This window comes from Brienomyrus brachyistius, unplaced genomic scaffold (genome assembly GCF_023856365.1).
Source record: "Brienomyrus brachyistius isolate T26 unplaced genomic scaffold, BBRACH_0.4 scaffold49, whole genome shotgun sequence".
Taxonomy (NCBI): Eukaryota; Metazoa; Chordata; class Actinopteri; order Osteoglossiformes; family Mormyridae; genus Brienomyrus; species Brienomyrus brachyistius.
In genome coordinates this window covers 429021-456954 of record NW_026042324.1, presented here as the reverse complement: position 1 = coordinate 456954, position 27934 = coordinate 429021, and the positions used below count along the sequence as shown (strand labels likewise).

Here is a 27934-nt window from a genome sequence, read left to right as displayed (position 1 = left end):
CGCTGCTGTTATTAACACTAATGACACATTAACACGAACAAAAGGGCTGTATACACCAAAGTACGTCTGGCTTGGAGGTTAAAGGAGTTTGATATTCATTAGTTTGGGAAATGGCCGGTTCTAGTGTTAACTGGGTAGTTCTGTCTTTAACCATGCACCTTCATGAAGGCAGCGGTGCATATATATGCCGATTTAATTTGCCACTATATATATGTAACCAGGTTATTTCCATTTAATGTGTATAATTACATAAAATCAGTTTATTTTGAATTTGTTCATTTTTCAGCCGTGACTTGCCGTCAAAGTGTGTTTAATAGAAAATTCACAGAACGCAGATTAACCGGTTACATATACTATATAAGGACAAGTATTCGGATTACAACTGAAGCTTTGAAGAAAATAAAATACTTAATTTTTTATAAATAGGCTGTTGTATAATTAAAATGTTGACTTATTGCGCTATTAGCAGTTTAGTGCAAATCCATATCGTGGCGCACAATCACACCAGTAATGACTATTTCACCGTCAGGTTATCAAAAACCGAATGACCCGTCCTTTGGTGGTATGACCCTAACCCCCCCCGCCCCCCGATACAGCTATCCTGGGCTGCTTGTGGTGCCCCAGTCGGTGCAGGACAGCAGTCTGCAGAAAGTGGCCCGCTGTTACCGCCATAACCGCCTGCCTGTGGTGACCTGGAGACACCCTCGCACCAAGGCTGTGCTACTCCGCTCCGGGGGCTTCCACAGCAAGAGCATGGTGGGGCTCTTTAAGTCCCCCAACACCGCTTCCACAGGTATGCTATTAGGTTTCTCATTATGATGGGTAAAATAGCTGTCCAGCGGGTTATCATTTGGTACTTTTTTAACATTCGATAGCTCTAATGATCATGCAGAATTAACTATGACAATCATATTAGTGGTTATTGCAATGGTAACGGTGAATAAATAGTGACTCATAATGAAGGTATTGTTTCAAATGAGTGGTAACTCATATAAGTGATATGAGGTCCACTATTCATATATTATATCTCTATTGTTACACAAGTCGTAGTCTTCATAGCCCATATGCATTGGCTGATGAGAGTGTCAGAGGACTGAAATAGATGACATTCTTGTTGGTTGGTGCTCTCCAAGCACCGGTTTCCTCAGAGTCTTCCAGTAGCCTGGAGCAGGAGAAATACCTGCAGGCCATACTGAGCTCCATTCCAGCCTGCCTCAAAAAGAGTAACACAGACAACCCCAGAAACTGTGATCTGACTGGTTTGTCCCCAGGTAAGCATGCTCTGATTGGCTTTTTCCCAGGTAAGCAAAATCTGAGGGCTTTGCCCTCAGTTAAGCACATGATGATGATTTTTTTTTTTTAGTGATCGTGGGTAGAGTGGTGCCTCTGAGGCTAAGAATCTGCGGCAACAAGTTGAAGGTTGCTAATTAAAATTCTGTGAATGCCAGGAGTGATCCTACTCCAGTTATTATGTCACAGTGGGCCTGCGTTCATAGTGGGGTTCAATTTTATAACCACTGTTCTTAATTTGCATTATTGATATTGACACCAATAAATACAGTAAACTGGTTGAATTTGCAGACGACGCCAAGGTGGGTGGTGTAGCAGATACTGATCTACTGTAGCAGCACAGAGGTTACAACAGGATCTTGATTTAATCCGCGACTGGACTGATACCTGGCAGATAAAATTTTACATAGATAAGTGTAAGGTAATCCATGCAGGGGGCAGAAATATAAAGTACAGATATTTTATGGGTTCCAAATAAAATAAAGGTAGCTGATTATGAGAAAGACCTCGGTGTGTATGTTGATGCTTCCATGTCCCACTCTGGCCAGTGTGGGGAAGCAATTAAATAGGCCAATAGGATGTTGGGTTACATCTCTAGGTGTGTGGAGTTTAAATCACGGGAGGTGATGCTACGATTATTATTCGTATTATTATTACGATAATTCCTTGGTAAGACCTCACCTAGAATATTGTGTGCAGGTTTGGTCACCATAACTTAAGAAGGACATTGCAACATAGGGCTACAAGAATGATTCCTAGTCTTAGAGGAATGTCTTATGAGGAGAGGTTAGCTGAGCTGAATCTGTTTAGCCTCGAGCAAAGGAGACTAAGGGGGGACATGACAGGTATATAAGATTCTAACAGGCCGGGATGCTGTTCAGCCAAATGTCTATTTCAATAATAGTTTAAATACTAGAACTCGTGGCCATAAGTGGTAATTAGCGGGAGAACATTTTAAAATGAATATGAGGAAGCACTACTTTACACATCGTGTAGTTGGAGTATGGAATAGTCTTCCTGCTAGTGTAGCGCAAGCTAAAACCCTGGGTTCCTTTAAGTCAGAGCTATATAAGATTCTGACAACTCTGAGGTATTAGTTAAGTTCTCCCCAAATGCGCTTGATGGGACAAATGAACCTCCTCTCATTTGTATATTTCTTATGTTCTTATTGGGTCCTTCAGCAAGTCTCTTAACCTGCAGGTGCTTTGTTCTGGGTACAACGTTAATCTGCATCCAGCGTTACAAGCAGGTCCTCCAACTAACAGGGAAAATGTGGGAGTTGGTGGCAGGATTGACACTCTAGCCACCAGAAAAAACTCATGCTAGTCCATTCACCTAGTGTGGTGCTGAAGTATCACCCACCGCAGGGCTGCACTCAGGTTCCCTTCCCTGAGGTGGTTTGTTGTGTGGTGGGTGTGGCAACGCACTGTAATCAGCGCATGCTCCTTACCACTGTGTGATCAAGTATCTGGATAGACTAGGATTCCTCATCTCAATACATAGAGTGTTCAGATAAAGGCAAATACTATTTGCAGAATGAAACAGGTTTTCTCTTTTATTCTTACGAAAGTGGGATTGTTTCCTCAGAGTTATTGTGAAGTTTTTGTTTTCGGCTGTTATGTGGCATTATTTTGCTCAGGGTTAGGGCTGATGTTCCTCGTCTGTCTGTGAAAGATTTCTCAGCTACTCATACCTTAGACTTACATCTGTTTGTGTTGTGCTGGGAAGGGCAATCCCCTGTTATGCAAGAGGAACAGGAGATTACGAGGTCACCAACCATCCACTCTTTGGTTCATTGGTTCTGATTCTGTCTCCACAGGCTTAGCTGAGTTCATTCCTCTTCCACAGTACAAACACTCTGCACGCCGGTCTTATCACAGCTATCTCCTGTCTTGCTACAATAAGTCTTTGTCTGTGGGAACTGGAGTAAAACATCTCCCCCTCACCCCCAATCAAAAAAGGGAACATCCACTTTTTGGCACCAATAAAGTGGAACCGGGAGGTGAAAAAGTATCCGGATAGACTAGGATTCCTCATCTCAATGCATGGAGAGTTCAAATAAAGGCAGATACTATTTGCACAGTGAAACAAGTTTTGTTCACGGGTGTAATCTGACAGTGGTACTAGTGTTTGCTCCAAAAATCTGAAACATAACTCTGGATTCAAACGATGTGTCCATCCTCATTTAACACCAAAATCCCTCTTTTTGCTACCTTAGCATAATTTAAACCTAATCTTGCAGATTTATATCCATTATCTACATTTTTTTGGCTTACCTGTGATCACTGAAATGCAGAGAAAGAAGATACTATTCTGACATGGGCAGAATTGTAAGAAATTAAAGGTGTCTTTGTTATTAAGTGAAGCCTTTGTCTGATTGTCTCTACATGGTATTTCTCTTGATTGAAAAATGTTTCTGCTGTTTAATAAAGGCAGTGAAAGACGGACGCCCAGAACACCAAAGATGGCGCCCGTCCACTTGGACATTCCTAACAGCTTTGCTCGAGGGGGTAAGGCATTTTTTGCTTTGTTATGGTCAATTAAAATAGTTAGCCTAGTAAATCACTTGCTGGTTGTAAGGCTGCATCATTTGATATAGTAACATTGCTGTGAATTTTTCTATGCTCCCTTTCCTTCCATGGTATTGAATAGGCATCTCTTGGTGTGATAGTAGTGGCTCCAAAAAACATCGGTCTTGTTCAGTCTATAAATATAGCCTACCGTTTCTGAGTCATTACTTGAGTTTTAAGTTTTTCAGTTGTGCATTTAATCCATAATCTGCCGTACTGGTAACCAATTGATTTACTTTTTATCAGTCTACATCTTTATTTAGAGACTGTGTTTAATAGGCCTAACTGTTGGGCCTCTTGGACTAGTCATCTCTTGTCACCAGATCTGTCTCTGTTAGTCTTGGCTAAATCTGAATGCTTTTCGGACAACATAACTGGAATTAGCAGATGTTCCCCTCGAACTGCTGGAGAGCACAAGTTGTGCTTCAGCAAATGCAAACTGCCAGCCACCTTAAGGTCAAGTGATTTCAGCCTTGGAAGCTGTGTCTGTATAAATATTTGAAATTCTGCATGGACAGAAAGCACTAAGCACGCCTTGGGGGTCGCATTCCTTTCTTTGCAATTATATAGGTTGTATAGATTAAAATTATTTACTGCGGTCGAGTCCACAAACGATCGCATAGCGTACTCTCCTGCAAGGCGGAAAACAGGAATGTGTCTTTCTGGATTCCTTTGGAAACCATAAGAAAGTCATGGCTCCAGATGTTCCTGCTGACTTAGGATGCTGCCTGACTGGTGCTGTCCGCTAACAGGGGTCCCGTCCCATATAGCTTTGCGGTATTTTCTCACCGCTATTTAGTCTCGGGAAAATCCTCAGAACGCTGTTATTGTAAAAGCTAATCTGACATGACCCTGATGTCAGATCTGCACGCCGGAGTGTTTCACAAGGCAGTGTCTGTGTCAGGCTGGGCAGCCCGACCCATATCTGTGAATGTCGCATTCAGAGCATGCAACTTTTTCTGGTCCTTCCCGGGGACCCGAATTACATGCTTAAAGCTCAGGGTAGGATTCAGCTTGTTTCCAAACTTGTCTGTGAATTTCATTCCTCCATTACAAAGCCTTGATCTTAAAAAACGTAAATATAATGAGCCATTAATACTAAGATAATCAATTAGCCACATGAGAACCCTGGCAGATGTGTTTAGGTTTAGCTCACTGACACTCCTGTCTGTGTCAAACACAGAAATTAATTTGTCTTTGTGAAGGTGCTAATATGCTCTATATACCGTTTGGTGAAGCATGAACTTTGGCTGCAAAGGTGCATGAATTAAAACAGGGTGGTAACATTTTTGTTAGAAAATTTTATTTGTGCTAGGAAATAAAGTAAATATTATGAAGCAGGACTATTTAACAGCTTAATACTGACAGGGTTAAGGTAAGATCCAGGCCCTAATCATGGTTACCACAAGTTGAAATTAAATGGCAATGTAATAGTAAATATATGTACCCAGTGGAAGTTAATGATGCTATAGTAACAACAAATTGTAAGACAGGTTCATGCTTATATCTGTGTTATGCATTGGATAGCCCCAACCAATCCCCCCCACCATTACATGCTTCCGCTGCTTTTATCTCAGGATTTAGTACGCTTTTGTTAACTAGTGATTTTATGATCAAAGTATTGGTGAATAAGTAGAGAATAATGGAGCTAGTGCTGTTCAAATGAGCTGTAACTTAATGTCACTGGTGTTCCGGAAAACTGCACTAACATCATCACCCTGGGCCCATTATTCAGGTTCTGTGTTTTTTTGTAATAACTAGTTTTTTTTGTTTTACTTTTAGTGAGGTGTCCTCCCTCTTACGCCATGCAAACACATCGTGTCCTCATGCCCCCACCTGTCTCCCTCTCTCACTGGGCCATTTTTACAGTAGACCGGCCGTACAGCATGGCTGACGTGTTTCATCATGCCAGATGTGTTGATCATGGGAGATTTAGTTTTTACCCCATTGGTGGCAGCTGGACTCCAGACTGTCATTTCAACAGCAGGTTCTTCCGCTGTTACTAACAGACGTAGTGTTACGGCTGTGGCTGTATCTTGCCATGGCCGAGCCGGACTGGAGTTTTCAGGGAGTCGGTGGGAAAACGGAGTACATTTTCATGGACAGTCTCTGATTGCATACTGCAATTCACTAATTCAATGAATATTCTCTATTGAAATTGTATCCAAAAGTATATCAAATTAAAGTAACACAAAAGTGAACCCAGTGTTATCAAGACAGGAAAATAACGTTACTATTCATAGCAGTTTCATAAATCTGCTGTTACCCTATGAGCCTGTAGTGTGGTATAATCCACATACGCCTACAAGGGACTTCTATTCTGAAAAAAAAGAAATCAGTACAGCAGCGAAAAGAAAGCCAAACAGGAATGCTTGTTTGGAAACAGCTTTTAACTGAATTTGCTGCTGTGAATGTATTTATTAATCAGATACCACTGGACGCACCTTTTAAATTGCATTTGAACTCATTAGCATTGCCATTAGCTCACTCATAGCCGGCATTCAGTGACCTGCTGGTGACTCTGGCCACACGGCGGCATTAGCTTCTCCGTCCTCACATTAGCGTATTCGTGTTCAGTCCTGTGAAGGCTTTGTAGATGCAGAGTTTGCAGCAGCGTAGTCAGACTTGCATAGTGCCAGTGTAACGTACCTTCATGCTGTCTGCACATTAACCTTCGCGTCACACTGCCCCCCCCGCCCCCCCCCGCCCCCCCCCATAGGCGTCTGGGCCAGCATCCGCGCCAGCAGCCGTTTCGCCTCCCACCCCGCGCCGGCTGAGGCGGCGTCGCGGCTGGCCCCCCCAGCGGGCAGCGAAAACCTGCAGGCCCAGCTACTGAAGGAGCAGGCTGCCCTCTATATCTTCGGAGAGAAGTCCCAGCTCAGGGTAAGTGGGGGGGGGGCTGCAAGTTTTAGTTCCCCTTGTAGTACCTTCTGTGCCAGGCTCACTCTTCATTTCTTATCGTACAATATTTATGGACTGTGGGTTATCAACAGTCATGGATTAAAAACGTATTTTGTTAACCAACCAATCCGAAGCAACTGGCTCTCAGTTCTAAACAGTCATATCAGTAAGAAATAAAAATTTATTTATACTATTTCTCAAAGTATATATTCTTATTTGGTTAACCTTTTTAATAGTATGAATAATACTTTTGGAAAAATCAAATTTCCAGAAGTTGCTGTTTTCTTGTGTAAATTAGGAAAGGATATTCTGTTCTATTCTGGCAGAGAAGAGTCATTAATAAATTTGTGAATGGTTTGCTTATCAGATTCACATTTTGACACAACCTTCACATGCTCCTTTTGTCACCTATAAAAATATGATCCTTTCTTCTGATTCCTCTGCCGGTTTGTACCGTTGAAATGTTTGTATAAGCAGACAGAGAACACAAAGAATCGATGATCAGAACTTCTGGCTTAATGTCCCATTCTGGATTATAGAGATCACTCACAAGCAGCCCATAAAATGAACCTGATGTAGTGAAATATTAACGGGATCAGGTTGGGTCCTGAAAATGTTGCGAAACAAAGTGGTACAAATCGGGCACCGTCGTAAAAAACGCCATAAAGTGTGATGCTGTGCATGTGCAGACATGGAAGGTACAAATCGGCGTGCACTGATATTTCAAACAGCAATTGTAATGGGAATAACGGCTCTTTGAAGGAACCCGGATCTTTCCAAGAGCTTTTTAACAAAGCAACTCATTGTTCTTTTTTCTTTTTTTTTCCCAAGGTGCCATAATTACTAGTTGGTTTTATGCCAAAACGGGCGTCAAGATGCACACACCTCTGTGGACGACCATCCATGATCCCGAATGCTTTTCTATATTCCTATCAATGCGCCAGACAAATAGGAAAAGAGATACAAAAATAAAAACTGCAGCTAAACAAGAACTATTAATATTCCAAAATCAAGTAATCATCTATCCCTAGAAATAAAATTATTAAAAGCTAAAGCAAAATATATAACAACTATATATATTTATATCTTTAAAACTAATGAAACCATACCAAAAACTGAAATCACATTAGATTTCATTTGAAAATAAACAGTTCAAAATTAAAAAAAATAATAAAAATGACAATAACACTCATGCAAAAATACACATGGGCTATTGCTATACAAATGTATTTTAATTTAGTTTGTAGCCATTGGGGAGACTTTATAATCCAGTAGCACAGAAATGCATAAATGAGGATGTTTTGGGACTTTCTCAATTAACCTTTCTTTACATCCGATTTCCCATTCCCATTTCCCATTTTTGTTATTGTTCTGGGGTGTGTTTCCCAATAATAATGATTCTTAGTGTCTTACAAAGACTCTAAAGATATATCTTGAGAAAGGTATTTCTTTTCCTACATTCTCTTAATAGATTGCTTTAAGGCAATGGTTCTCAAACTCGATCCTCAGGCCCCACTGTCCTGCTTGTTTTCCAGCTATCCCTGCCCTACACACATTACCTGGATTAGGTGTATTCAGTAAGTCAGAAGCTGAAAGACAGCTGGGACTTGTGTGTGGGGCAGGGATAGCTGGAAAACAAGCAGGGCAGTGGGGCCCGAGGACCGACTTTGAGAACTATTGCTTTAGGGAGAGCTTCTTAAGTGTGACCTTAATAGGCGCTGGAACACCTGATTGGTTGATGTCAATGACTCAAGAATTGATTATTCCCTCCATGCAGCACCTGTTTGACTGCCGCATGAGAGACAATGGTGTAATATAACACTGCAGGAATCCTTCAAAATATTGCATTAATCACAAGTGGGGAGAACAAATAAAATAAAAAATTAACAAATTGAATCATCTAACCTTAAATATTTTCGCTGATTGGGTGCCAGAACTTGCCTCCCCAGATTGTAGTATCACAAGTTAATTTTTTATTTGTTCTATAAAACATCTGCATGCACCAATATATGCGCATGTCATTGATATAGGAGCAATGGCCCAATAGACAAAGGAGAATTTGCATTATTGTCTTAACATAAGAGAATGTCCTATGCGTTTCAGTATTGACCACTAGGGACTATTTCAGGGTGCTTTTCTGGGAAGTATATTTGACTTGCGTGTAGATGATCCTGTAGCGTCAACTCTTATCAACCTCATGAACCAAAGTTTTGATATACTGCGACCTTGGCATCTTTAGAGCGTTGTGTGCATTCCAGGGGTGTCGGCAATAGGAGTAACATGTCCACCCCAATATCAGCAGAACGCCCCACCCCTTATTTCCCCATTAATTAATAAATAAATACATAATCAGCAACATGTTCCTTATCTTTCATTATGAATCGGCACATTACTGAGGCCAACACATTCGGAGCGCAAGGACAAAACCCATTGATAATTTTAGTCATGTATCAGACAAAATCATTTTATCATATGAATCAGTTGTTTTCCAGTTAAGTGATGTTTGGTTATGAAAATGTACCCTTAACGATCTTAGTATTATTTTAAATTGCCAGTATGAGCCGACAACAGCGTTAAGAGACGTGGCTCAGACCATCCTTATGAAAGAATGTTTTACGGTAGATATACTTAACTAAGAACATTTCGAGAGGCACATCGGAGCATTAAGAGACAACTAAAGGTATAACTTACAAACGACGTAGCGTTAAGAAGATTTTGGGAAACGTACCCCTGAGGGTCATAGAGGGTAAAAGAGGTGTTTATATATAATCTTCAGTCAGACTACTTTCAGACTTCTTGCTACTTTTCTCCTGGCCAATGAATGTTCGAGGGTCACTTGACTGACTGAGCAGAGCCTCAGCGGAGCCGCCCTGTTGTAATAGATGATTTCTCAGTACCAAGAACATGATGATCATACTTGTAGTCTTATCAAGAGCAGTCTTGCTTACTTGCCCCCCAAGAATGAACTTTAGGTGCAGTGAATCATGGGATTGTTCTCACTTGGCATGGATACAACCAATGTATCCTTGATATTTGGGACGAGACAAAAATGACATCTGGGGAATTGTACCGTCCTCCGTACATTAGATCTTCAGGATTGGAACTGTTCTTTGGCAATGGAAGATAACATAAGATGGGAATAGATGAACAAAAATGCGGTCATCTATGCATATTGAGAAACGGCCATTATTTTTAAGCGTTGCATGGCTTTGCATGCATCACCCATATTCGAAAATTACATCACAATCGCCGTGCACTGCCACGTCTGCGTGAAGTAAAGACCAGTCCTTAGACATCACCCACCTTTAATGATTTTTCAGATTAATTCGTTGACTTGAGTAATTTACAGACTAAAGGAAAAAAGTAATGATGATTTAAGCTGCATATTATTACTGTTGTAGGTATGTAGCAGGCTATTGGTAGCCCCTTAAAGATTGTACAGTTTTATGCAACTAAACATGTAGTGGAGCGGATATGCAGCCATCCAGGTTCTCAGGACACTAAGAAAAGCTGCTGTTTATGAGCCATCACCTTTCAGCCCTGTGCTGCCTGCCAACATCTATTAATCAGGCAAAGCTGTTAAGGTAACTGCTGTTCTCTGCTATCTGGTTGAAGGGCCTCAAGCTGGACGCCAGCCTGAGCTGTGAGCTGGTGCCAGTGGACGTCATCGATACACGGCAAGTGAAGGGCTCCTTTAAGAAGCTGCTGAGGGCCTGTGTGCCCAGCCGCATGCCCTCTGACGCCGAGGGCAGCTTCCTTAAGAGCCTGGAGGAGTCCGAGTGGATCTTGCAGGTACTTCCCCAGCCCCCCCCCACACACACACACACACACACACACACACACATACAGACACACACCACCCACCACCATTATTTCTCTATTTCACCAGCTCAGGATGGGGACTTCCATAGCTATTGCAAAGAAAACAGACTTTCATGGTGTGTGGTTTTCTTTGAAAAATAGCTTGTTTTCCTTCTTATGAAGGTTTACTTGGGTTTTCTCGTTGCTTACACTAGGGATAAAACTGAACACGGACAACGATGGGAAAGTTTTTCTCTGTGGTAGCAACTTTTACCTATTTTAGCCTTAATGGTGTCATATATTGCAGAAGGACGGGTGATTCATGCCAAGGCAAATGAGTAAAGTCAGTGAAACCTTGTCCTACGATTTAGGCTTCCAACGATTATCAAAACGAAATAGTTAAGATAAGATGATTGTTGTGCCACATTTCGTTTCGCGATGATGCTCCCATTTTGTCTTGTGTTATAAACACAGCTCACCCCCTTCCAGCCCCTTTTAATTTGTTCCTCAGTTGAATTATATTTAGTTCAAGGAAATCCACTGATTAAAAAGACACATTTTTTTGTTAAGTTCAATAAATGCATGTTTCCAAAGTCACTGAGTAATCGAGTTAAATAATCTTGATCACAGCGTTGACCAAAATAATCGTGTTTATAATTTTGGCCATAATCGAGCAGCCCTACGAAGTTATGCTGAAAGTAATACAGGAAATGTCTGCCACCCTCACAGCTTCACAAGATCCTGCAGCTGGCCCAGATCCTGGTGGAGCTACTGGACACAGGCTCTTCAGTCATGCTTAGCCTAGAGGATGGTTGGGACCTCACCACCCAGGTACTGTGAAACCAAGGTGGAGGTTGGCCTGAAGGGGTCACTGGAGGTCACAGGCATCATTATGCAGAATTAGAGGAGGAAACTTTGCATGGTTTACCTCATTTCTGTACTCTTCAGTTACAATTACAGCATCTTGCCTGCAGATTTACAAATGTGTGTCACACTCTGATGTTATGAAATTGCGGTCTGTGGTATTTATCTTCAAATATCCTCATTAGTAACATTGAAATTCAGTTTTTTTCTGAATAGCACTTTCCCAGATTGTGTGCCAGTTCAGGTTATTTTTCAATAAAAGACTAATTTTACCAGTTCACACATTAACATTCAGTACGCTGTCAGGGCAATGCAATAACAAACAAAAGAGAACAATGGACATCATGCGTGTGGTATTCGCTTCGTTTTCACAGTTCATTTGAGGTATTTGGGTGATTCCTCAACTTCCTACTGGGAGCCTGTTAGAGGGCCCAGAGGTGCAATCCTGGTGTTTAAGCGACTTCCTTTCAAAGAGCCGTCTGCACTGGCTGGGAGCAGAAATAACGTGCAGCTTGGCTCACCATCCAGTGGAAGCCAGAGAAGGCTTTCAGTGTGGGATTTCTGCAGACATTCAGGCGTATAACAGAGCCATCTACTGGTCTAGCAGAAAACCATAGATGACCTGAGATTATCTGTCCTCCTAGTTCAAATATGGACACTGGGGTTCCAACAATGAAATCCAACACTAGTCTTCACAAAGGTTTGGCCATTATTCTGCAAGAGATCTGCAATGTATGCATTGTTCACTGTGCTATTGTTTCCTCTTCTCCTCCAGGTCATCTCTTTAGTGCAGTTGCTAAGCGACCCATTTTACCGGACCCTGGATGGATTCCAGATACTCCTGGAGAAGGAGTGGTTCTCCTTTGGTCACAAGTTCAGCCAGCGCAGCAACCTGTCCCCAAGCAGCCAGGGCAGTGGCTTCACGCCCATCTTCCTGCAGTTCCTGGACTGCGTGCACCAGGCAAGCAACTGGCCTACTTGCCCTCCCACTTCCCACTATCCCATTATCGCCCAGCTCTTATTCAGACATACCTCCCAATTGACATCATCTCATCTCTCCAGCTGCCATTATGGATGTCCTGTAGCTTTCTTTTCGCAGTACCTCAGCAGGATAGATCATTTCAATGTAGTGTCGTATGTCACGGAAACTTCCAGGGTTACTGCACTACAGGTACAACTTTGAGGAAAACTTCATGTCCTACGCTTTCGAGCTCCTCCACTTGTCCTCAGATTGATATCGCTCTTAGTGAGGATGCTCGGTTCTCCATGCAGAGCCCTCTGTTCCCGGCACTTACAGCCATGCATAGTTACAAGCAGGTCACTTTAGAAATGTGGTTGCCAAGGTGACCCAGGGAGGTCGGCGTCCTTTAAGTGTGATAAACAAAAGAAAATAATTCGAAATGTCCTAAAATAGAAGTGCCTCATCCCAAAAACAGCAGTTGTTTTTGCCAATATGGCCAGGTGGCCCAAATGTTAAAATGAGAAGAATCCACCACTTGGCCTTAGCAGACGGTTTGGACAGAGCTGCTGCCTTTTGCTCTGGAGAGCACGCCCTTCGAATAATGATGTCACAGATCTTTGCTCTCTCATCTCCGTTTCACCATGTTTAATGGCTAACATGTGCTCCTAACCCTCCTCAGCCATAATGCCGTCACGCAACCATAATAAAATCTGGGGAGCCCATCTATGTGTTTCCTGGTTTTTCATTCCAGATCCACAACCAGGCTGTGTTAGAATTTGAGTTTAATCAGCATTACTTGAAGTTCTTGGCCTACCACTATGCTTCCAACCGCTTCAAGAACTTCCTCCTGGACTCTGAGTATGAGCGCCTTGAACACGGTTAGTCATCAGATATTCTAATTTAAGACCATGCATGCGCTGGATTAACATTGGCAAACTGGAGTTTGCGTGTTTCTCTCGTGTCACGTTGATTTCCTCCTACTATCCAAAGATATGCAGTTAGGTAATTGATGTCCCAGAGTTGGCCTTAATGAATGATTGTGTGAATGGGACCTATAATGAAATGGTATCTCATCCAGGGTGTCCCCAGCCTTTTTCCCTCCTCTCACTGTAAATAGCGACTCTCCTACTAGGCATACAGTTTGAGGACAAGGGTGACAAACAGACCAAGAAAGGGATCTGTATCTGGGACTGCATTGGGCGGATGCACCGACGAGAGCCTCTGTTGTTCAACTACCTGTACAGCCCATCTGAGACTGAGGTTTGATGACTTGCCATTGTGATCCGCAGTCTTTTTGGTCCCCCACACTCATCTTTGCACACCTCACCCTTTACCCGCTCTGTACCAATGCTTTAGCCTTTTAGAATAATATTACATGTGCTTCAGATGCGCCCCATATCTTTGGCCTCTGTGGAGGAACCCAAGCATTTAAGATGTTCTGATAACAAAAATTCAGCTTGTGAACGACATGTTATTAAAATGCAACTCTTTCAGAATTCTGAAGAAAAAACATGGATGGTCATATTTTTTCCACATTAAGAGTAATTTATAATTAATGACCAGTCAATAAACATTGTGAAGTAATGCTTTTCCTCATTTTACTTCACTGATGTTACTAATTTGTTCCCAGAAAATCAACATAAATTAATAACATTACACTGCATTTCCAGCTCAACTCTAAAACCACAATTTTCCCAAATACCACTATAGAATAAATGGAAAACGTTCATGAGTAACAAATTAGAATTTAATGAATGATTATTAAAATTTAATGCGAAGAAGCTTTTTTCGGCAGTATTGTGCCAAGGAAATGGAAGCTTTTTTTTACACACATAATGTTTTGGCTGAAACTGTAATATTTAAAAATCACATGTATTGTATGGCTAATAAAAACATTATATTGGGGAAATCAGTCCAGAAATTGAAATTCTACTATCCAAATTCAAGGTCTATTTTGGTAAAACAATCATGAACCGAATAACTGTGAAGTTAGCTGATTGCTGGCCTCAAGTCTGGTTTTATTGGTGATGCCCAGCCTGCTTCCTTGTGGCTTCATTTTAATGTTCGTTAAAAATAAAGCTGTAATAAGAGATCTGCAGAATCATTTTGGCCGTGTCATCCTCCATACCCTTGGTGGTTCTGGCTGTTTATGTGTTTGTATAACATGTTGAAGCTGCCCTGTTTGATTTAATAGCTGTTATTCTCCCTGCTCCCTGTTCAGCCTGTGATCAGGCCCTCCATCGGCATGGCCAACCTCAGAAAGTGGGACTTCTTCACTGAGGAGACCTTGTCCACGGGTCCTTCCTATGACTGGAGTATGATAGCCAGCCAGATAGAAGGCAGCGAGAACACGGACACCATCGCCAGCAGCAAGAGGAGGATCGTTTGGCCTTGCTACAGTAACGTGACTCAAGCACAGCCAGATGCCATCAGCAAGCTGCTGACTGTGAGTCCCAAGGGCCTGATGGGAAATAAAATGCCTCTCTTCCTGAGTAGCTTGTAGCCCAAGCATTTGTCTAGACTTAAATAGAGAAAAAAAAAAACGTTCATATTCTCGGCAGATTACGACCAAAATGTAGTCATTTCTTCCTGAAATGTATGAATTTTAGGACATAGAGAAGCTGGAGGTGGAGCTTGGCCAGACCCCCGAACGATGGCAGACTGCACTGGAAAAGGTGAAGACCAACATCAAGGAGGACCTGAAACAAGAAAGTAATGTGAGTATGGATTCATTCAAGCATAATCTGCTGCCTGATTTGTAAACAATTTATGTGGCTCCGAAGAATCTGCTACAAATTAAGAGCATCTGGTACCTTGGTACAGGGTTATGATTCATAATGTCTGTTTCTGAATACATTTTTGTTTCTGCTCAGTAAAGGAATCCTCAAGCCATTGTATAAATAGATTTAAGACTTCCAAATGTCTGATTTCTAAAGAGAAGTGCTGCACTTATCAAAGATCCTCCTTCATGTCCTCCTAGACAGCGAGTTCTTCTAAAAGCAGAATCCTCCCCTTTTCATCTTTAAAGTTACATTGTCACACGGAATCTGAAAGGAAGTTCTGTCTGGGTTGCATGCATAGATGTCCTCTTCCATGTTGCAGCTGCACAAGCAGAGCCTGGCCATCTCGGGCCTGATCCCCACCTCCGGCCTCACGGCCTCACAAAGGCGCTCCATGCTCTACCTACCGGACAGCAGTCTGGCTAAGGAGAGCAGCCCATCTGCTTCCAATGGGGTCAGCCGCAGGGCTGCCACTCTCTACAACCAATTCGCTCCCAAGAATGATGAGAACCGGTGAGGCCTTTGAGACAGTCGGCGTCAGTTTGGACACCCAGCACATGTGGCATGAATTGTCTCGGTTATTTTGCCTTGATTATTCCATAAACTGTTGATTATTTCAGCTCATTTGAAGGTATCCTGTTCAAACGAGGAGCTTTGCTCAAAGGCTGGAAACCCCGGTGGTTCGTCCTAGATGTTACCAAACACCAGGTGAGTCTGGCAGCAGGTTTACTGTATTGTGCTTCCTGTTCATTCGGGTGCGGCTAACTTCGCTCTTGGGTTCAGATGAGATACTACGACACGGGTGAGGACACGAGCTGCAGGGGCTACATTGACCTGGCGGAGGTGGAGTCCGTCATGCTAGCTACTCCCACTATCGGAGCACCCAAACACATCAGTGAGAAGGCCTTCTTTGATGTGAGTCTGCTCCCTTGTTTCCCACAGTCCTTATACAGGTCACATGGTACATAAGACAATAAGTGGTGTGAAAATGCACATGCGCTACATATCGACAGTAGCTCTCATTAATCCGGTGATATCATCCCAGTTGAAGACAACCAAGCGGACATACAACTTCTGTGCTTCGGATGCCCAGAGCGCCCAGCAGTGGATGGACAAGATCCAAAGCTGCATCTCTGATGCGTGACCAATCGCACCCCAGCCTGCAGAGTGGATGTGGCTGTTGGAGGGGGTACACATCTGGCCTTCAGACAATGTCTCGTGATTTGCACTATAACAGTTTATGCGGCATTAGCATGCAAACACTGACAGGTCTAATGCTGTTCTTTTGGAACTATGGAGTCTGTGTCAAGACAGAATTAAAGGGTTTTTTGTATAATGCAAAAATGTTCTGCTGCTTTTAGAGTACAATAGCAGGGACCAGAAATATATTACCGAAAGTGCACTAAGATCTTTAGCACTTAAAATGCTGTTTTTTAATATACTGTATACATTTTTTTTGAAGGCGCTAATTTGGTTGTTAAAAATTACATTTCTCAGATAAGCTGAGCTGCATTAAAATTTTTGCACAGTGAAGTTACGATTTTGCCCTGACATTTTCAATGCATAACTTTTTCATGGTTTTGTGACGTTTTATGGAATACCTATATGTTTCACTACAGTGTTGTAAATTAAATTTTGTATTGAAAGCGTACTTTGTGTATTTCAAAGAACAGTCAAATGTTTATTAGATTGACAGGTGTACATCTGTCTTTTATTCTTTTTATATATTTGTATTTAAGAATTTCTTTTGGTTAAACTTAGCCAAATTAAACAAATTACTTTTTGGTCATTATTCCCTAGTGTGTTCACTTTATGTATTGGAAACTTTGTGTTACGGAAAGGTGCAGACCTTAGTTTGCCCATTTGTGCTGAAAAGGATTATCTTGTATATTATGCATTTTATTTAATGAGAGTGGGTCTGTACCCAGTATTGAAATGTATTTGCTGGTATAATATCAGCAAACCACATATTCTGACCTCACTGCATTATAAGAAAATGCTAGATTGTGCATCATAGTTCCCAGGTGCACAAAGTGTCAGAGGTATATTTTCACATTCATTTCAAACACATTTTTTCTTATTTCCTGTTTGTTTATTGCTTTTTGTATTTGCCCCTGAGAAAAACAACTGTATTTCACTGATTTAAGTTAAATAATTATCAGTCAGTTATTCATCAATAATGAATTGTATTAATTTATAATAAATTTAACTATATAAATTTAACATAAACACATTTTCAAATAAATCTGGATCGAAAAGTTAGCATATTTACATGCTCTATGGGATGAGAATAGCCCTTATAGTACCATTTTTTTCAAGCATAAGTTAATTTTCAAGCATAAGTTAATAAGTTTTTATCTAACCTCAAACTTTAAAGAAACCAAAAGGAGAAAAAAATATACTGACCCCAGAGAGAGGTATTAAAGATTTATGTTGCTGTTTCTGTACACAGGCTACAATGTGGCTTTAAACGATGCCTTAAAATTAGTTGTTTAGGTCATATTTCTGGAATGGTCTAAATTTCTGCCAGTACCATGTGGATATTAAAACAAAAAATATATATATTTACAGCAAGCAGAAAATTGCTACAGAGAGAATTTTGCCATTTCTCATCCAACATATTCGCGTCTCGGTCCAAGACACTGTTTCAAAATAACATCGTTACTTCTATGGTTGCATAACTGGACAAAGCAAGTTCTGTAAACTCAGATAAATCTCTGTTTGTAATCATGATTTCCATTTATGTTTCTCTGCATTACAAGTTAATCACAGTGAGTGAGTCTATGTCTATCACTGCAATGTTACAGTAATCTCATCTACTGTAGATCACGGCTTTCACCTGTCAGGTAAACAGCTGTTTATTAATGTATTGAAAACAGTGAAAACATATGAATGTTTCCCTGCTGCAATGTAAGTGTTCTTTATTGCTGTGTGAGCTCTGGGCAGTACTAAGTGCTATCACCAAATTTTGGACCAATATAGTGATATAAGTTCATCTTGGGTTTCCCCTCAACATCCAGTGACACACATCCTGTGGAGCAACATGTTATTTCCTTTGGCCTGTAGAACCAATTACTACAATCTCAGGGGTACCAGCTACATGTTGTGATGACAGTATCATGGTGTTAATCAAGTAGCATTAGGCAACAGATGACACTTAAGGGAAACACAAGTGTATTTGCTTTCATTTACTTTTTAAGCTCCTGAATGATTGACTTGAGAACCTCAAAACCACATAATTCCTCTCTCTGATGTCAGAAAGTTTTAAGCACATTTGTTGGTGCTGTTCGAAACACTGCCAAATACAACAATTTCAGCCATACTTGCCAAGTCTCCTCCCCATCTCAGACTGGATGAAAAGGGCAAGAATCCCTGAGAATGAGGCAAGACACTACACAGTTTGTGGCATCTGCTCTGGCTATCACCGTTGCCCGACAATGTGCCTTGCCAGATAATTCCGGAATCCTCGATTCATCATTTTATGGGAATGCAGACAAAAAGTGGCACGCTAAAAATCTCACACTAGAACAATGGGGAGTACCGTGGATTATCCGAGATGTGATCAGCACATTACTGTTTTTCCTCATTTCCCTCCTTTTCCTCAGGGTCAAAAACCATACTGAAATGAGCACCTTTCCCATGAAATCTTATTCAAAGCAGAGTCTTGTCAAGCAGCAAACGGTCACCCTAGACAGGAAGTCATTTCCTCATAAGATACCCATTAAGGGCAGTGTAGAGAGACTGATGAACCCAAATCACATGTCTTTGGCCAGTGGCTGAAACCTGCTATCCAGGAACACCATCACCCGCAGAGCCAAGCAGTGAACTGACAGCTGTGGAGGGTAAAGAACAAAGTTCTATCCACAGCTGTATCTAAAGTTACAGGTGAAGAACGAAGCCATGAGTGAATTGAAGGACTTCAGTCAGCCAGACAAATTGTTGTCAAGGAAGTAAGGATGTTTTTAATTTAGGCCATTTGCTTATTTGCTTGGAAAGCACCGGTTTGATCTAGCAAAGGGGAGAATTGTGTAGCACTGAAGAATGTCAGTGTTTGTGTGTGTGTGTGTGTTCTCTGCCTTGTTCCCAGACAGTCAGCTCAGGGAGCAGGTGCAGAGTGAAGTAACATCTGGAGTCGCTGGCCGTGCTCCACAGATTGAGCTCCTTCTTGGAGCACTGGATTAGCACCTCTGTCCGCAGGGAGGCGGATGCCACGGAAGCTGGAATCCTCCTGGGTTTCCGGAAATGGCCTGGAACATAGACATGTGTCTGTCCCCATGTGGGTATTGTTTCATAACTTACAGGAGAGTCAATGAAAGGCTTAAAATGACAAGAACATGAACCTACGCTGAAAGCATTTTCTTTGTAGTAAAACTGCCAGTTTTCTTCTGCTTTCATTAACAAGAAGACACTGTTTCCTTCTAAAAATAATTCTAAAAATAACAGCAGTAATGTTTAGTTAACAGAGCCTCATGTCTGTATTCAGTTTTGTAACTTCAAATAGTCTTCTCTGTGGTTATAGGAGTATTGTATGAGTTATCATGATATATCAGTTATATATCAGATTTTTTGATCAGACTGGATTGTTTCAATATTACATGTACTGACTCATCATATTCTGCTGGATTATGTATTACATCTGTGTTTAGCATTCACAAAATTTCCCGAATAAATCTGAAATCTCCTTCAATGATTCTTCAGCCTGGTTCATATCTATGAAATGAGATCCATGCATGTTGTTAAGGATGCCTTACATATTTTCTTAAGCAGGCAAATCAATGAATCTAATCATGCATTTTAAATGACTGTCTCTATAGTTAACATCGGGCGGCATGGTGGTGCAGTAATTAGCACTGTTGCCCCACACCTCTGGGACCCGGGTTCGAGTCTCCGCCTGAGTCACATGTGTGTGGAGTTTGCATGTTCTCCCCATGTCATTGTGGGGTTTCCTCCAGGTACTCCGGTTTCCCCCCACAGTCCAAAGACATGCTGAGGCTAATTGGAGTTGCTAAATTGCCCGTAGGAGTACATGTGTGAGTGAATGGCGTGTGAGTGTGCCCTGCGATGAGCTGGCCCCCCGTCCTGGGTTGTTCCCTGCCTCGTGCCCATTGCTTCCAGGATAGGCTCCAAACCCCCTGCAACCCAGAAGGATAAGTAGTATTGAAAATTGATGGATGTATTCAACATCCCTGGCTAAAATGAATCATGTCTGCTGGACTCTTAGAGTCACTGTGCTTGTTTTTGTTTATAAGAAGCATCAGCCATCTGTACGGTGTTGGCCAATCAAATGCTTGCTGAACATTTTGCAGCTGGCAGCTCACTTTATCCGCTTTGGCCCTGACAGTACACTTGCTTCAGAGGTTAATAAATATGGCCAGTATTCATTTCACTTTAAGAAATCCTCATTTCCCCCCAGAAATTTTACATTCTTGAAAGAATAAGCCCATTTTACAACTATTTGTTAGTACAAACTATGGAACAAATGTGCTGGATAGTCCCCAAATACATAAATAAATGAGACCTCATAAGATACAGCCTGGTTATTTTACATGGAATATTGTCCACAGCTGAGTATTAAAAATCTGTTTTATGGTCCCTTTGTAGAGAATGATCACTTATTTAACCTAATACTGTTTTCTACAGAAATAGAGGGATGATCATAAAGGATGTTAACCTTTTTCAGCTATGAGAGTCTATAAATATTACTGAACTGGAACAGGGCTCAATTTGTAGTCATCGCTTTGGATGCCGTTTCATGTGTAAGTTGTATGTTGTGAGTTTCGCCTGCCCACTTGCTGCTGTTCATCTGCAGCCATGTGGCCATGTGCTGACATCTGCCACCATCAGCTCCATAGACGGAGGCTGCTGTGAGCTTCCATGAATCACCCTGACAGAGCCATGTCCCAGTCAGCAACCCAGCCAAGCAAAACCCCACAACTGAAGGATTTATGTCAGTACCAGGCTCTTTGAAGGAAAGTTCCCCATCCGTAACGATTCAGACGGAAATCTGCTGGAGAGGACACCAGCAAGCCAGTTATGGACATTAAGCATCCTGGACCACATGTGCGTAGGACAGTTGACAAGATATGCTACCTTATTTTGGAATGTTCCGGCATCTGTGACTCAGTCAGAGAGATTCTGCCCTAAATAGTAAGCCATGACAACTGTTTAAATCACAATAACAAAGAAAACTTTTAAAAATGTCTGCACAAATTAGATTCCTTTTACAATCCTTTAAGTCACAATCTATAGATTCTCATATCATTAATTATTTGTAAAGGCACTAAAACAATCGTCTTTGTCAACACGTGTTTTGAATATAACAATTGTTGTGGCAGGTCAGTGTGTTACCAATACTTTTAGATTGCACCAATCTCTTATTTTAAATGATATCATTTAATGAAATAGTTGAAGTCAGCAGGGACCTTCTTGTTGTATAACAACACAAAATTCTCAGGGTATGTACAGGTATGATGGCCCAGCACACAGGCAATGCCATAATAGGTGCAGATAGCATGTGCTGTGTCAGATCTCTGATGCATGGCATTTCTACGTCGATGACTGTCACATTTGGAACTGCTGCCTTGTATCTGTAGTGGGTACGGCCAACAGTCATACCTGACAAAATCTCACCTTGGGCTCCCCTGTCCAGGTTTGCATATAATGTATTCAAGAGTCCCTGACAAACGTTTTGCCCCCAGAACCTGCCTGGGTATCCATGCCCCTCCAACGTCAGGGCCCCCATCCCTCTGTCTCCCTCTGTCTCTGTCTCTCTCTCTCTCTCCCTCTCTCCCCATTCTCTTCATTCTCTTCATTGTCCATTCCCGGCAGCCAGGTGATGCAGGTCTGTGCATGTCTGTGCATGTCTGTGAGTGTTATCGCTGATGCTGCTTCACTGGCCTGCAGATGAACTTTGCCTTTAACGCCTGTCAAACCTCCTAAGTCGGAATATTTGGCTCTGCCTGCTAAAGGTGTCATAGGCCTTGTGCATTAACAGGGTTATTCAAAGTCCCACACATTTTATTGTTGATGGTTAATCAATCTTTCATTTTGGCTGCTAATATGGATGGATGGGGGGGGCAGTGTTTTTTTGGGGAGGAATGGTACACAAACACCAGGAATTTGGGGATGTTTCTGGGTAGACACTCACTGAATGTCACGTAGACCATGTTGTTTTGATACACTGACATGACGATGTAGAACACTGACTCCTTCATGCTATGTGAGCTGCGTACACAATCCGCTGTGTCGAGTTTAACGTTTCACATTCATTAAGGCCAAGTAAACCTGCTGATGCTAACTAGAGTCCACATTGCTCTATGAACTGTTATGTCTACATAGCCCAGCCACAGGTTATGAACTACAGCAGGGGTGTCAAACTGCAATCCTGGGGGGCCAGAGCCCTGTGGGGAAACCCAAAAATGTGCAGGGCTCCGGCCCCCCGGGACTGCAGTTTGAGACCTCTGAACTAGAGGGTCCATTATCATGCAATTGAACTGCTTAAGTTGAACTCCAAAAGTCTCTGTGTTTAACATTCTTCCTAAATAGTTTAGAATTTTAAATGTCTGGGCTGATGCCCTGGTGGTGCAATGGTCAGCACTGCTGCCCTTACACCTCCATGGTTCAAGTCCCTGCTATTGCTGTGTGTGTGTGTGTGTGTGTGTGTGTGTGTGTGTGTGTGTGTGCCTGTGGAGTTTCCATATTGCCTCTGTATCATCATGGGCTTTACCATGGGCTCCCCCCCCACACACACATTAATTGGTTACCAAATTACCCATCAGTGTGAGTGCCCCCTGTGAAGGGCTAGTGTCCCACCCTGCCTTCTGACCATAGTCTCCAGACCCTAAACTGGGCAAGCAGTTACAGAAGATGGATGGACAAATGAGCAGGTTAGGGGAAGTGTGAGAAATATTTAATATAAATAGTGAATTTGCTTGTTCGTTTTTTGGATTATTTCTGTATTTTTCTTCAGTTTTCTGCTGTGAGTCCATGTATAGAATATACTCCTAAATGGAGGCGTGACAGATGCATTCTATAGCGATGAGATGGAAAGCTATCGATTCAGACTGGCCTGTGGAATTTGTAACATTTCCCTCATTAACCAGTCCTCAGCTGTGCAGAGAAGCAAACAGGAATGTGAGATTGAGGCAGCGCATGGGTCCGCAGCACAGCTGTTGATCCTGCCGAAGAGGCCACGTCCCCCAGCAAAGTATGGGGAGAGAACACGAGGAGCCTTGGGAGCGTTCTGCAGTGATCACGTCTCGTTCATCCAGATGATGATCTCCATTACAGCCGTGCAGCTTCCAGACTGGGGAAAGTCGGGACAGTCAGCCAACACCAGAACAATCACTGGCAGGACTGAGTTACATTCCTCTCTGCTCATCCTTCTCTAATGTTGGGTTCTTCTAGGACAATGCAGGAAGTCCTCAGTAATATTTGTCCATCCATCCATCCATTTATAACCACGTATTCTAGTCAGGATCACTTAAAATGTGTCTGTATGTATTACATTTTCCTTTGCCAGCTGATATCTGTGTGGACCTCTGTGAACTCAGACACCTGAACAGCAGGTTTCTTTTGCTGAGTTCCACAGATAATCCTCTTCACTTGCTCAGACTACAGATTACAGTGAAGATGTTTTCTTCCACTGCTCTTTAGATACCAGAGTTCTGTGCGTTTCAGGTGTAACGGGGTGGAGATTTAAACCACCTGACCTCACCAGAGTATCTGTTGTTGTGAAATTCTTTACACAATGTACTTGATGAAACTGTCTGATCACGCAATAGATTGACGTTTGCAGTCAACCGGCTGTCATGTTTTTACACGATACATCACACATAGTTAAGGAGACCAAGAAGTACATACTTTCTTTCACAGTTCCCCCTAATCAATGTCTTTCCTTCAAATGTCCATGTTCATAACTTGAGCCACATCCAAATAATCTCCTAGAAACACCATTAAGCCTATATTAAAGTCAATAATGCATTTTTATCCGTGCTCACCAAAATACCGATCAAAAAATCCCTGCCATTATTTTCATGCATGATCCTAAGCATGACATCCATTGTCATTTGTTGAAAATGTCTTAGATATAGGCTACGGTTTAACTACAGATCAAAAAAGTCCTTTTGTAGAATGGTAAAATGCATATGCAGAGAGGACCAATATTTATTTAAAACTATAGTCATTAGTCTCAGAAACAAGGGTAAAACTTTGTACCTTTGCTAGTCACTGGGGCGGTACTCTTGCAATTGTACCTTTTATGGTACAGAAATGGACTCTCAGGAACATCCCAAAGGTACAAACAGCTTAATGTACCATGAATGGTACAGAAATGTTCCTCAGAGTCCATTTCTGTACCCTAAAAGGTACAATTACCTACAGATAATTACCTACCCTTGAGGGTACAGTCCCAGTGACAAGCAAAGGTACACATTTTTACTGTTTTTCTGAGAGTAAACCACCGGCTCATCCATGAGGTAGATTAATGCTTTTTGTGTCCAAAAGAGTATGTTTGTGCTGGATATTGGGTTCAAAAAGTGATTTGTGGGGCGTGTTTGCATGCTTCGATGTGTTCGACCACCATTTCAACACCATCTGCTGGCCAAAACTTTACTACAAATGCATCTAGTGCCCGATTCGCCCAAGTGCAATTACGTGCGGTTTGCGTCACGGGGATCAATGCATGCCTACACTCAAAACACTGAGGAGTGCCAGTGAGTTCCGCACGCATCTTCACCGGCTGACAAGGGAAAATCACTCTAATATGTTGCTTTAATTCAAAATTGTATGTTAACTGATAACCAACAAACATAACACAAGGTGAGGTAATGATGCTGGTCTGATGGTGAAGGGCAGTTCCATGGATTTAGCAACATAACCGGTTAACGTAACCCGAAATTCTACTTTGAATGCGCTTAAATCATATTACTCAAACTGGTAATACTCATCTTGAGGGGGAACAAATATCTTAAGTAATCAGTTATTACTCAAGGACAAATCATGAAGTAATATGGTTCCTGTATCTACATGAACAGTCATGATTGATTAATGATGAAGGAACATGGGATCAGTACATAACTACCACTTAGTTACTGGTACATTAACGCATTAAGTAAGCATGTACCCTTCAACTATAGTGCTATCAAATAATTTTCAGCAGATGAGCCTGACCTGACTTGAAAATCAGAATGGGACCACAACACAGAAGTCCATTAAAGTCAAGGCCAAAATCGAGCCTGTATGCGTTTTGTAGTGCTGCGTTTTTAATGCAATGGGCACATCTAGTGGTGAGTTTTTGTAATGCAATCCTGGTGATTTACAGGTAGTAAAATAAAACCTGAATTACCAGTCAAAACATGAAAGATCTCTTACAATTTGGCAAATAACTCACTAGTATATCTGATCTGTTAAGCACAACGTTTAATTGGTCAGAAAGGGAAAATGCAAAATAAATATTCTAAAATTCAATAAATCCTTCAGCTTTACAAGGAAAAGCACATTCTCAGTGAACTGCAAATCAATGAAATACGCAATACTAGGCAAAACTCAGACAGTCAGTTAAAGAAAATGTTTAAAGCTATTTATATGGGTAGTAAGTATATATATTTGGTCATAAAAAAATAACATTAAAACACATGCAAATTAACAGTAACATATAAACAGGAATTCCTTCTGTTCTCCAAAAAGTTACTGATACCTTGTTGAAAAGAATAACTACTCATAAAATCCTTCTCTCCCACCTTCCTGATACTGGTATTACTGGTGCTGCTCTTATACTGTTTTAGTTCCCAAATCTCAGCCATGCCATGTATTTGTTAAATTTCACCATCAGCTTAATTAATAAATGATTTAGTTTAAAAAGCCAGTGGTCAATGCTAGCAGTTGGGTCAAAAATACACAGGTGTATTGGATGGTTGTTGCAAATGTTGGGGGCACTTTAGTGGAGGTTTTGAAGTGGCTACACTAACACACTTTGACAGACATAATATGTATCCATCCATCCATCCATCCATTATCCTCCGCTTATCCGGGGTCGGGTCACGGGGGCAGCAGTCTCAGCAGGTGCTGAGTGGTCCTAAAATCGAACCCTGCGGTACCCCACTATGAATGCAGGCCCACTGTGACATTGCGCCTCTTATAACTACTCGCTGTTTCCTATCTGTTAACCAGTTATCAATCCAGGTCGCTACGGTACCTAAAATACCAGTCGCTTTGAGTTTAAGTAGGAGCCTCTTGTGGGGGACAACATCAAAAGCCTTTTGGAAATCTAAGTAGATGACATCATAGGCCTTCTTATCATCGACTTCCTGAGTAGCTTCCTCAAAAAACTCCAACAGATTTGTTAAACAGGATCTACCTCTCCTAAATCCATGCTGGCTATCCCGCAAAATGTTATTGGAGTCCAGGTAATCTACCATTTTCTCTTTGATTATAGCCTCCATAACTTTACCAGTTATACAAGTTAGACTGATTGGCCTATAGTTAGACAAATTACTTCTATCCGACGGACCCTCCTCTCCAGCACCCCCCAAATAGACCTTACCAGGGAGGCTGAGTAGTGTGATCCCCCTATAGTTGGAACACACCCTCCGGTCCCCTTTCTTGAATAGGGGGACCACCAACCCGGTCTGCCAATCCAGAGGCACCGCCCCCGATGTCCACGTGATGCCGCAGATGCGTTTCAACCAAGACAGCCCCGCAACATCCAGAGCCTTGAGGAACTCCGGGCGGATCTCATCCACCCCCGGGGCCCGGCGACCGAGGAGCTTTTTAGCCACCTCAGCAACCTCCGCCCCAGAGATAGGTGAGTCCACCCCCAAGTCCCCACACTCTGCTTCCTCATCGGAAAGCGTGTCGGTGGACTTGAGGAGGTCTTCGAAGTATTCCTTCCACCGACCCAGAACGTCCCGAGCTGAGGTCAGCAGCGCACCATCCCCACCATAAACAGTGTTGATGCTGCACCGCTTTCCTGCCCTGAGCCGCCGGATGGTGGACCAGAATCTTCTCAAAGCCGTCCGGAAGTCGTTCTCCATGGCCTCGCCAAACTCCTCCCATACCCAAGTTTTTGCCTCAGCGACCGCCGAAGCCACGTTCCGCTTAGCCTGCCGGTACCTATCAGCTGCCTCCGGAGTCCCACTGGCCAAAAAGGCCCGATAGGATTCCTTCTTCAGCTTGACAGCATCCCTCACCACCGGTGTCCACCAGCGGGTTCGGAGATTGCCGCTGCGACAGGCACCGGCCACCTTACGGCCACAGCTCCGGTCAGCCGCCTCAACAATGGAGGCACGTAACATGGCCCATTTGGACTCAATGTCCCCTGCCTCCCCCGGGACATGGGCGAAGTTCTGCTGGAGGTTGGAGTTGAAGCTCCTCCTGACAGGGGATTCCGCCAGACGTTCCCAGCAGACCCGCACTATACGCTTGGGTCTGCCAGGTCTGACCGGTTTCCTCCCCCACCAGCGGATAATATTAATGGTGGATAATAATTTTGGCTACACGCGGCAACACACTGTAATCAGTGCATGCTCCATACCTTCCAGGCTTATAAATCTAAGTCCTCCTCACCCCTGGCTTGTGCCCTGTGCCCCCTGGAACCGGCTCGCCATGGTCTTGTGCCTGGAAAATTTCCTATGACGATAGGGTCCATTTACTTAAAATATCAAGAACACATCATAATTCAACTAACTTGGATACAAAAGCTCATTTTCCACATGCTTATATTACAGTTTAGGCAAATATAATGAGCAGAGGGGGGGAAAATGACATAC

The 27934-nt window shown here is 42.4% G+C and overlaps 1 protein-coding gene across 1 annotated transcript in view; it reads left to right on the top strand.

The window, feature by feature from the left end:
• Positions 1-19854, top strand: part of LOC125723469 (myotubularin-related protein 13-like) — a 124971-nt gene extending 105117 nt beyond the window's left edge. The window contains exons 27-41 of the mRNA XM_049000056.1: positions 597-793; positions 1134-1271; positions 3723-3800; positions 6580-6743; positions 10377-10553; positions 11292-11393; positions 12202-12387; positions 13139-13265; positions 13520-13647; positions 14609-14833; positions 14997-15104; positions 15490-15680; positions 15788-15875; positions 15951-16082; positions 16213-19854. Of these exons, the coding sequence (XP_048856013.1) occupies positions 597-793; positions 1134-1271; positions 3723-3800; positions 6580-6743; positions 10377-10553; positions 11292-11393; positions 12202-12387; positions 13139-13265; positions 13520-13647; positions 14609-14833; positions 14997-15104; positions 15490-15680; positions 15788-15875; positions 15951-16082; positions 16213-16311 (2140 nt within the window). The 3' untranslated portion in view covers positions 16312-19854. The remainder of the gene's footprint in view (positions 1-596; positions 794-1133; positions 1272-3722; positions 3801-6579; positions 6744-10376; positions 10554-11291; positions 11394-12201; positions 12388-13138; positions 13266-13519; positions 13648-14608; positions 14834-14996; positions 15105-15489; positions 15681-15787; positions 15876-15950; positions 16083-16212) is intronic.
• The last annotated feature ends 8080 nt before the right edge of the window (positions 19855-27934 follow it).